Raw genomic sequence first — 12,343 nt, forward strand, 5'->3', positions numbered from 1 at the left:
TGTTTTATTGTCTCTCCTAATAGACTATAAGCTGTATGAGAGCAGAGACCTGACACCAGGGAATCCCAAGTGCCCCGTGCGTTGCCTGGAATGTGTTCTGTGAAATACATGTTGAAAGAGTTATTAAGGAAATTAATACATGACCAAAGTGTACTAAATGCTTTTTAGTTAAAAATATAAATATGCAAGAAATTCAAATTACAATTTCTATCTCGAACAACTCTTTGACAGGAATTTGGCAGCGCCAGTTAATGTAATATCATTGACAGCATTCTGTTATGAGGATATGGTAAAGGAGTTTATGAGTATTTTGTTCCCAGGCTTTCACAAAAGTTATTGTGGCCAAAGATGACGTTAAATCAGCTCTGATGGCATGACCAAAATGAGTGCAGGCAAAAAATAAATCTGAGTTCATTCACTGGCTGCAGAGAGACCTAAAGAGCAACAGGTGAGCAGAGCAGGCTGATTCTGGGTTTTCTGTTTCATTTCATGAATTGCACATCTTGGGAACTTTATTCCATTCAACGTTTGTAGGATAATGTTAACACTAACAGCTATGGCATAAGAGAAAATCTTTGCAATCATCGTGTCGATTCTTTAAACCCCTTCTCCAAAGAAAAATTAAAGAAAGCAAAGCATACTACTGTGCTAATATGGACCTTTAAGAAGATTCAGGCCACATTAATATCTCAATATCGTTCAAGTCTAAAGTCTATAATGACTTCTTATCTTGCCATTTACCACTTTGAACATCTTTCATCAATGTAGCTTATCGTTGTGAAGTAAAATTATTCTAGTTCATTTAAAATGTTAGATCTCTGAGTCTAAAACATAAAAACCTAAGAAACTGAGTTAATACTGCTGACATGGACTCAAAATAGCAAAGGTGATTTTAGAGTTAGAGGGAACGGACACAAAAGAAGCTGTTCACTTCACTATTAAGAAAAAAGTTCATTTCACCTTATTTCTGGCTCCCATAACAACCAGATCAGCTTAACTAATCACATAACTAGAGGAAAAAATTGAGAAAGCAAATTCAGGCATCTTGAGCCTTGAGTATTTAGTGAGTAGCAACACACAAAGTAGCCAGGGCTTACATGGGATCATCAAGGCCAAATTCAAGAGAAACTGAGTGCATTTTACAATTTAGAAGTCTTTTACTTTTTCTTTTTCGTTTTTCATCTTACATAGCATTTCCAAGTATTGTTCTGGAATAGAAAATTGCTATCATTTAAGGGTGAACAGAGAACCAATATTTTCTTCAGATAGAAGTAAACAGTCTTTTGAGAACTCACTCAAACACAAAGCAATTATGCTGGGCGATTAAGGTTAAGAGGTATGAGATTACATTATTTAATATAGCATTTTTAATTTATGGACATTTTACAATAAATTTATTACTCCCTTGCAATGAACTTATTTGGTTTCTTATTCCTGACAAATCAAAAAACTGAGCAAGACATGAGAAAAGTTTTAGTACTTATATCTGCTATTGTACTAAAGTATTTTATTTTATTAAGAATTTATAATAATGTATTTATTGATATAAATAAAACAATACTATATAATTTACTAAGAGTCTTCATACATCCACATATTTCACACTTCCTAAAAACCTATGAGGAAAATGTTGTCTATGTATACAGCTGTCACCAAGCACCTGTGGGGGATTGGTTCCAGGACCTCATGCAGACACCAAAATCCATGGCTGCTCTAGCCCTGCAGCAGTTGGCCCTACAGGATCCATAGATAGGAAAAAATCAGCCTTCCATATATGAAGGTGCCACATCCTATGAATGCTGCACTTTCCATCCACATTTGATTGAACCCAAGGATGCAGAACCTGCTGATACAGAGGGCTGAATCATATATATATATATATATATATATATATATATATATATATAAAATCCATTAAGCAGGTGAGAATACTGAAGCTTAAGGAAATCTATCTGTCACCCTCTAAAGTTACAAGACTTATAAATAGCAGAGCCAGAAATCTCAGTCTGGACATACTAAAATTCATTAGCTTTTCCATTATACCGTACTCAATGTGTACATTTTAACACAGAGGCCAAAAACATCAATTATTAAACAATTTATTACCACTCTTCAATGTGATTCATAATTATTAATCCAGCAGACAATAAATGTCATCCACTTACAGCTGAATAGAAAATGCTCTAAAACTCAAAACTAATTTTGTGAGTAGCAGTTTGCTTCACTGTGTGTGATTAAATTCTATGGCATTTTGATGGATCAAGTCTGGCAACACTCACCTCTTTTTGACGGTACTTAATGGCCAACTTTAGTCTTGCAAGATCATTTCCACTTTGTTCTTCTATGAGACTATTGTCATCTCGGTAATTAAGAATGATTTCCAGTTCTCTGGAACTTCTTGTCTGATCCAGTAGGTCCTTAGCAAATTGTTTGCACTGCCGTGACAGCTCTTCATACTCCGACTTGAATTCATTTTCCACCTTGCTCAGTTCCTGAAGCTCCCAACTTAACTGAAAGGCTGTGAGAAAAGGATCTTCGCTTGACAGTGCAATGAGAGAGGGACTGGCCAAGGCCTTGTAGATGTTGAGTCTGGAGCGGGAGTGACGGAGGCTGTCCACATCTGAACTGGACACGCATTCCACACAGTTACAGCGGACCTCGTGCGGTCGAGGCACCGAGACTCCTTTCTGAACCAGGAGTTTTATTATCTCATAATTGTTTGTATGGGCTGCCAAAATGATTGGTGTAATGTCCGGAGTGAATTCAGAGAACTGCTTATCAAGCAGTATAGGAGGCACCTAAAAAAAAAAAAAAAAAAAAAAAAGGCAGAGGTGATGAATATTTATTCACTTGTTCAAGCCCATGAATTTCATATACCATGCTACAGCAATATGGAACAGGGTTCATATGCCTTTGGCCAGTTTTTTTTTGTTTGTTTGTTTTTTGTTTTTTTTTTTTTTTTTTTGCAGGAGAGATATGGCCTTTTCCCCTACAAAAGATGACACAAAATTGGGAAAAAAAAAAAACCTTTCCAATATGATACATTATTCTTTTTTTAATCTGAGTTATGACATTTTACAGCATTTTAAAATAGGTGGTTATGGAAACTTTACTTGATGAAAGTCTTTCTTTCTTTTAAATAAGCCCAACTTGTGTTCTGGCTGACAACCTTTGCTTTGCTTTCTCAGAGATGTTGACGTCCTAAATAATCAAGAAATACACTCAAAAACAGCTAATGATTTGTTTTAAACCCAAGCTCTTTCTCTGCAGTAGAAGTCCTTTAATTCCTCAATTAGGTCTTGTCTTTTGTTTGATTTTACTGTGTTTTAGCTTCTGCTTTCCTATCATTCAGCCTAGTGACTAAATGTGGCAATAAAAATAAGTGGGCTGGCCTCATGCTTCCTCCTTTCATCTGTGCTTTTCGGGTATATTTTCCAGATGACAAGAGGTGCTCCATAGCTAGCATTACCGTTTTATTAGAAATAAGCCAAGCATTGAGTCAAGTCAGCAATGTGAATTCCACTGAGTCAGGTCACCGATGTGTTTATGCATGACTTCCTTTGGGTTATACTCTAGGGATGGTAATGATGAAAATAATAATAGCCGCTATTTAGTAAGCATCTGCTAGGTACATTAACCCTCACCCTTTATTATTCACATTTTATGGATGTAGTTCCTCAGTGAGTAAGTGGAAGGCCTGCAATTTGACCTGCAATTTCCATATACTTTAAAGACCTTATATAATAAACACAGATTCACCTGTCTGACACCCAAGCCCGAGTGAATTGCACTGCACTATGTTGCTTTAGCACTTTTAGTTTTTTATTTTCGCTGGCACAAAGCCATAGAGGCATTTATGAAAAGTAAATGCTACATAAGGGCAGTTAAACAGGCATGGCAGAAAAAATGATGATGCACGCCACATTGAAATATGCTGCTGGAAAAATGAAGGAAACCACAAAAGGATCAGAGGAAAACCATGTGGAGAAAAATGACACCCATGATGACATTTCACTAATGCTACTTTTAAATATAGGTACATTTTTATATGAGGATAATTACATACATTTTAAAGTCATCTGGCCATATAGGATATCCCTTGGTTTCACCAGAAACACTAAAGATAATAGGAATGAAATGATCTGTTTAAAATTTTCTTTACAGAGGTATGCAATTATTTAATAGTGAAGATGGTAATAAACACTTTTTGAAATGTGCCTGTGAATACTAGGGTGACCACACTGCCTGTTAAGATAGTGTTTTACATTTGTGCACTTTGAGGCCACTATGAAGGTAAATAAAGATTCCTTGGTCACAAGCACTGCAATCTCGTGTCAGGAAATCTGATAACCAAGATGGCTCCTAAGTGATTAAGGTTTGTCAAGTGGATGCAGTGTGCATCTACCTGACAAAGTGAGAATTCACATCCCAGGTAAGACTGAGTGGGACAACTCAAGATTTCATTGTGCTGTTCAGAATGGTACAAAATTTACAACTTATGTATTATTTCTGGAATTTTCAATTTAATATTTTTGGACCACAGTTGAGTGTTGGTAACTGAAACTGATGAAAGTAAAACTTTGGATATGAGGGGACTACTGTACTTTTAGTGTTTTCTGTGGCAGACAATGAGGGAAGACAAAACAATGTAACTAAATAATTTCCTATATTAGATGTATATTTAAGTGACAGATGTAATTTGCAGGCAATTTCTGGATTCAGTACAATTTCATCTTGTATTTCTATGCTTTTTAAGCTGTTAAGAATTTGAAATGTATTAGCCATAAAATATATCTTTGTAGAATGTTGCAGAAAATTTTATTTTAAAAATAAGTATAATATATCCATACTGAATAGCACACATTATTTTCAAAAAATAACAGTGTAAAAGTATTAAAGAGAGATATAGTAAGTTTATTAAAATATGTGAGAATATACCAAGAATAAATCTGCTGTTTGAGTTTTAATACTCAATAAACCATTGCATATTTTAATTTTTAAAAATATAAGAACATTTATAACTATAAATGTATCTAATTTTTATGTCTTATAAGAAACATTATTTTTGAAAATGATTTTTCAGTGGAACTATTCTATAGATCCACTCATAAGAATTGATTGGTCAGTAATTATATGGTTTGGCTTTGGGTCCCCACCCAAATCCCATCTTGAATTGTACTCCTCATGTATAGAGGGATATAGTTGGTGAGCAGTGATTGGATCATGGGGACGACTTCTCCCATGCTGTTCTTGTAATAGAGAGTTCTCACAAGATCTGGCTGTTTGATAAGTGTCTGGCACTTCCCCCTTCTTGCTCTCACTCTCTCCTGCTGCCATGTAAGATGTGCCTTGCTTCCCTTTTGCCTTCTGCCATGATTATCAGTTTCTTGAGGGCTCCCCAGCCATATGGAACTGTGAGTTAATTAAACCTCTTTCCTTTATTAATTACCCAGTCTCAGGTAGTATCTTTACAGAAGTGTGAAAATGGACTAATATAGTAAATAACTATTTTTAAATTATATAATTATAATTATTTTAGAGCTTACTCTTACTCTAAAATGTATTCTAAATTTAACATTATATGTTGTCTTTACCACTAATTGCCTGGCACCCAGCTGGTCATAGAGTGTTAGACATCAGGAACTGATTGTCTTAGCTGGACTCCACGGGGGACTCTGCTGGGACCCTGACTCAGCCAGGCAGGCAAAATATTAATGTTTATCTAGGTCTCAGGAGACAGGTTTGCATCCTCTCCGATTGCGTGAAGACAATAAAAACCGAACAAAAGTGTTTTAAGAAAATAATTGCCTGTTATGGAGTACTAACTACATGCCTACATCAATTATTACATGGTTTTTGAAAGCCTGAGGTTTTCTTATTCTCTCATCACTTCTACATTTATTATATTGCATTCTTCTACGTATGAAAGTTCTCCCTCTTCTCCTTTTTGTTGTTGGATATTGCTGTGACCCCATGAATTCTTTCTTTTATTTAATATATTATGATTCATTGCTGTCACTATTCATTTTATGATTGTTATTAAAGTATAACATACATATACCAAAATGCATAAATATTAATATACAGCTTGATGACTTTTAAAAATCTGAATATGCTTAGGTAACACAACCCAGATTAAAACCTAGAAGAGTGCCTGCACCTCACAAGCCTCCCACTTGTTACTCTTCTCAGTTATTACTTTTCTCAGATACACTCACAGATTTAATGGTTATCAGTATAAGTTACTTCCACGCACTTTTCAAATTTTATATAAATAGAATCACAAAATATGTGCTCTTTATGTCTAGCTTTCTTTGTTCAACTTTAGTTCTTTGAAATATATTCTTCTTATTAGTAGCAAAAACTGTTTTCTCAATTCTGCAAAATACTTCAATTGCTATTTTATTTCATTTCATCGTTGATGACATTTTTGTGGTTTGCAGGCTGGGGCCATTAAGAATATTGCTCTTATGCACATTTTATTTCTGGTTTGAAAATGAGAGGAAAATGTACGTGTATGTTGATCCTGTATATTGGGATGGAATTTTCTTGTCACACAGTTTTCTTAAGCACTTACACCAACTTGTCCGGCCACCGCAATTATACTTGGTTTCATTTATTATATTTATGCCATATACAAATAATTTCTTATTTATTATCAAAAATGAGTGTTGAATTTTGTCTAATGCCTTTCCTGTTTCAATGGATATAATCATATAATTGTCCTCCTTAGTCCTAAAAGTATGGCAAATTATATTAACGCATTTCTGAATATTGAAACATTCTGGCCCGAAATTATTCCCACATGGTCAAATGCATCATGTTTTTACTTTGGCAAATTTTTTTAATTTTTTTACTATTTTTGTATTTTAAGTTCTGGGATACATGTGCAGAAGTACAGGTTTGTTACATAGGTATACATGTGCCATGGTGGTTTGCTGCACCCATCAACCCGCCATCTACGTTAGGTATTTTCCTAATGCTGTCCCTCCCCTAGTCCCCCACCCCCTGACAGGCCCCAGTGTGTGATGTTCCCCTCCCTGTGTCCATGTGTTCTCATTGTTCAACTCCCACTTATGAGAAATATTTTGGAATCGATTTTCCTAAGTGAGATGGATTTCTAATCTTCACTGTGCTGTCTTTATCAAGTTTTGGTATCAATGTGAAGTTTTCTTCATTAAAAGAATAAGAATGCTTTCCCCCTGAATGTAGTCTACTAGTAGCCTCCACCTGCTAACTGGTCCAGGTTCTTCCTCAGTTTTGAAACACAGGAACAATGGAGGACCAAGCAGAGTCGATGGACAGGGCCCAGCTATTTCCACCCAGCATAGGACATGGCTCATTAGGCAGCCGTATCCTCTGGAGCTCCTGTTTACAGCGGCAGGAACATTCGTCAGCTCTGCATCATGACTTCCGCTTCTCAGTCCTGTTTCCTTTGCTTTTAATTTCAAAGATGCTATTCGAAATATACACAAATGTAAGAAAATGTACATTTTATTTTTGCTTTGAAAATGAGAAAAGAGAGAGAGAAAGAAAGAGAGAGAAGGGTCTGATAAAAGACTTTATGGTTAACCAGCTAATAAAATAGAAGCTTTAATAAAGGAAAGGGGGACCCTATGGTTACTATAAAATTATTAATATAAAATGTAAACCATCCTAAAGAAAAAGATGGGTCTTTGGGATCTTCAATTCTTTCCCTCCACTACTGCAAATGTGATTTTTCTAATATAACAAACTGTTCAGGCAATTCCCTTTCTTAAAATGGTTTATAATTACTTTGATTCAATAATTTATTCATATATTGAATCAACAAATATTTACTGAGTCTATTGTCTGGCACTGCATTAGATGTAGAGAATTAAGAAAACTGAAGATAAAGCAGTTCAAATCCTCACAGAGATGACTGTCGTATTTGACAGAAAAGTGGAACACAGATTTCCTGTATCTCCCAAGCAAACTGAATCAAATGTTTATTTGCTTCAAATCCAACATCATGGTAGGTATCATGAGAAATACACAGAAAAGTAAGAAATGAGTATGTGCAGTGTCACATCTGATGATAACCAAATTTTAATCTGAAATTTTCATTTCTGAAAATTTGCCAAGTACTTTCCAAAATCTCAGGGTAGTTTTTCTGCTTTATATATATATCCTATATTGGACTGGCAGAATTAGAATACAATAATAACTGTAGAAATATGCTATAAGCCCTAGAACATAGCAATTATTTGCTAAATATAGGTTTTTTTGTTCAGTACTAACAAGAATGCGGTACTGCGCAACATTTTACTTTCCTTAGCAAGAAGCGAATAATTGACATACTTGGAGCAGAAAACTGCAGATGCAAACTGTTCTTTTGGAAGTGTTAGAACTTTCAGGCTACCATTCTTTTTCTACTTGGCAAAGTGCCTAGCAGATAGGTGGTGTTCCATAGATGACATATCGATTTATTCTGCACACAGGTGACTGCCATTTCCCTAGGGTGAAGCCACTAAATCAGATTTCCAAGCCTTCCAATTGGAAACTGAGTCAATCTCAGATGACAAGGAAGGGCAGATCACAGACAGTGAAACAATGCAAGGTAAAGTGACCCCCTTAAGATTTTGCTCTCAGGAACGAATCTCTCTCTAGAAAGACCAAAACACCACTTCTGCCCCTCTCCCCCTCCCAGACCCTTTTTCTTTGCTAAGTTTTCCTGGCTCTCCTTTCAGAATGTCCTAATGTTACAGCCCTTCATTTGTACACGAATGGTCTTTGGGGTATATAGAGACTTAAATTCCCCAGTCCTTTTCCCTAGATGGCTGGTACATTTAGCTTATTTCAGATGTTATGTCCCAGGATTACAGATTTGCAGGTGCTCAAACAAAAAAGAAAATAAAGAAAATAACTTCACTAAATCTTATAACAATAAATCAGGTCACTTTAATGCCTTTCAATTTATTAACAAATAATTACTATACATGAGCAATGTACAAGGCAATGTGCTGGTAGTAAAAACGTGTTTTGCCCTCTAGAAACATAATGGAAAATTCCTCTCTCCCTAAACACACACACACACGCGCGCGCGCGAGCACAGTGTAATAATACTATACAAATGATTTTTTTTTTTTTTGAGACGGAATCTTGCTCTGTTGCCCAGGCTGGAAGTCTAAAATATAAGTCATTTGACTTCAGAAACATTTAGAAAACCCAGAAAACCCTTTGTCATGCTTCGTTCTCAACACAGTCTATTTTCTATCTCAATCCCTCTCCTTTGCTTTATTCAATGTCTCCCATATGTACTCTTCCTCTTTCCTTTTGTGGTTCCATTGTTACAAGTAAAGAGCACATTTTTCTAACACATAAAATAAATAGGCCATTGTAGGCACTCAGTAACTATTACTTTTCCATTAACTTTTCTTCTTAAATTTATAAAGTTTTCCATCTAGTATATTTAAGGACATAACCCTGCAGATGAAAATCACACTGTGTTTTATTTATTTTGCTGAAGTAAAATCTATAGACATAAAGGCATTACACCCAGGGAAACATTTCTGCATTAAATGATATACTCACATTACTAAGAAGCAAACCACATACTCCAAACAAACTACTTTTTAAAAATAAATTCCAAGTTATTGAATCACATATTTCAGTCAGCAATCTATAACAATAGTAGAAGAGGCAATTAAAAGAGGATCCTGAAATTAAACCAAATAAATCCCCCTGTTTTTTAAATTGCGTAACTAACCATAGGGTTGCTTTGGCTTTTATTCTGTCCAAACTTTATAAATTTATCTGTTCAACATTTTTTTCTCAATTTTACTGCAAGACTAGTTACATTAATAACTGTATTATTTTGATAACATACAGCATTAAATATTATTGACGTATACAAGTAATCCATTAACTTAACTTATAACTGATTGCTATTCTTAAAAGGTATCTACATATTTCATTCACCCTGAAGCGACTCAGCACCAATCTGAAGCACCTATTTTAAAATAGAGTCTGATGTTTTACCTAAACGTATTAACTTTTGCCATTAAAAGTAACGTCAAATACGTCATAGAAATTTATCTCTGTCACTAAAATATACGTGTTTGAACCATTATTAATACTAAAGTCAAAAATTTTGGAGAGAAATTCATTCTGAAGTGACATTCATACTATTTAAGGGTATTCAATCTATTAAATTCAGTTTTTACAAAATAGGTTATATTGAGTAAAAACAGTTTGCTGACATAATACTGTTTGGTGTACCCTAGATTTTAAGAATAAATGGATACATATTCTAACCTGGCTCTTTAAAAAAAAAAAAAAAAAAAAAGAAAAGAAAAGAAATAGGATCTTACTCTGTGGCCCAGGCTGAACTGTAGTGGCATAAACACCAATCACCTCTTTCCTGGGCTCAAACAATCCTTTCCCCTCAGCCTCCCAAGTAATTGGGACTACAGGCATAGCACCACCATACCTGGATAACTTTTTATTTTTTGCAGAGACAGAGTCTCACTATATTGCCCAGGCTGGTCTCAAACTCCTAGGCTCAAGTGATCCCCCTCCCCTCAGCCTCCCAAGTAGCTGGACCACAGGCACAGCACCACCATGCCTGGATCATATTTTTGTAGGGACAGCATCTCACTATATTGGCCAGGCTGGTCTTAAACTCCTAGGCTCAAGTGATCCTCCTACCTCAGCCTCCCAATGTGCTGGGATTACAGGCGTGCACTCACTTGGCTCTATTTTTAATTAGCGATACAATCCTGTGAAAGTCTCTTAAGATATTAAGGGGCATTTTTTATATGCAAAGGAATATCCCTTGAAACATGAAATTTCTGTGACTCAAATGCCTTTTTAAAGTTCTAGATGATAGTAAAATAATAGAAACTTTATGAAAAAGGTGTTTCTTTTTTCAAGGGCTTCAATAAAAATGTGCTAAATTATTTAGTTGCCCCTTGTGTTTAGTATCATTGTTTTACTCTAATATATCAAAAGCAACACTTAAAAAAACCCTCAGGATAATAAGTATAAAATTTATCTCTTTCATATACAGAGACTGATTTCTAATTCAAATCAACACAAGAAATTTCAACTTAAAGTTATATTTAAAATTTTATATAGAGTTATATTTAAAAATGTATTTGAAAACAGTAATTTAGAACCTAAATTTATACACATGAGCACAAACTACTTGCACGAAAGCAAGTGGATGTCATATGAATGAAAAAATCGACAGATGAATGCATGGATGGACAGGTGGATGAATAAGTTAGGTTACAATCTTATCGAAGCAAAGTCAAAAGTATTAGTTTAGGCTCAAACTTCTGCCTTGAAAGACTAAACAGAATTCAAATTTGCACTTACACAGACAAAAAATTCTTTCTTAGTCTCAACCTAGGACTAATAATTTACCACAATGTTCATGACAACTGATGGATAAGAGCAAAGACTCTTGTGCTTTTTACTTCTTCAGTGTGGTTGCAACTTTAAATACACTTTTTTTTTTTTTTTCCTGAGACGGAGTCTTGTTCTGTCACCCAGGCTGGAGTGTAATGGCGTGATCTTGGCTCACTGCAACCTTCGCCTCCCAAGTTCAATTGATTCTCCTGCCTCAGCCTCCCGAGTAGCTGGGATTACAGGAATGCACCACCACACCTGGCTAAGTGTTTTGGATTTTTTAGCAGAGATGGGGTTTTACCATGTTGGCCATGAACTCAGGTGATCCACCCGCCTCGGCCTCCCAAAGTGCTGGGATTACAGGCGTGAACCACTGTGACTGGCCTAAATACACTAATAGTTTGATTTGACATCTGATGAAACATTGATCCAGAAAATAATTATAATAAACAGCTTGTAAGAAATTTGGCACAGTTACATACATATGGCTCTAAATCAGGAGTTTTTAAATTTTTGTGTGCCATGGACTTCTTTGGAGATCTGAAGCAGCCTGTGGACCCTAATTCAGAAAGAACTCTATTTCTAAACAAAATCCATAGTATTATACATAAAAATACATTTAAATATATTTACAATATACCAAAAAACAAATATGCACTGCGGTAACATATGTGCCTATTATTACATTAAGTAAAAAGTTATACTGGAAGATAATTAGACTACTTTTGAAATAATAAACATATAGGTATATCAGATATATAGTGTAATAGTGATATGATAGGAAAATATCTATAGGAAAATATATTGACAAAGACACAGGCATGGCTAGTGAAACTGATTTTTGGCCTACATTCATAATTGAAGGAAATTACCTGAAATTTAGTGAAACTAAAGATATATTTTTCCCATCTTCGTTCACAGATATCTTTGAATTCTATTTAGCATATCCCTAAGTTAAGAAGCTCTT

At 35.1% G+C, this 12,343-nt stretch overlaps 1 protein-coding gene across 4 annotated transcripts in view; it reads right to left on the bottom strand.

Annotated features, from left to right (window-relative positions):
* The window catches only part of TRPC4 (transient receptor potential cation channel subfamily C member 4), a 225,262-nt gene that overhangs the window by 109,325 nt on the left and 103,594 nt on the right, over positions 1-12,343 (bottom strand). For all 4 annotated transcript variants that reach the window (XM_005585691.5, XM_074021882.1, XM_065533164.2 and 1 more), the window contains one exon: positions 2,280-2,798. In XM_005585691.5, the coding sequence (XP_005585748.1) occupies positions 2,280-2,798 (519 nt within the window). The remainder of the gene's footprint in view (positions 1-2,279; positions 2,799-12,343) is intronic.

This window comes from Macaca fascicularis, chromosome 17 (assembly GCF_037993035.2).
Source record: "Macaca fascicularis isolate 582-1 chromosome 17, T2T-MFA8v1.1".
Classification (NCBI taxonomy): domain Eukaryota; kingdom Metazoa; phylum Chordata; class Mammalia; order Primates; family Cercopithecidae; genus Macaca; species Macaca fascicularis.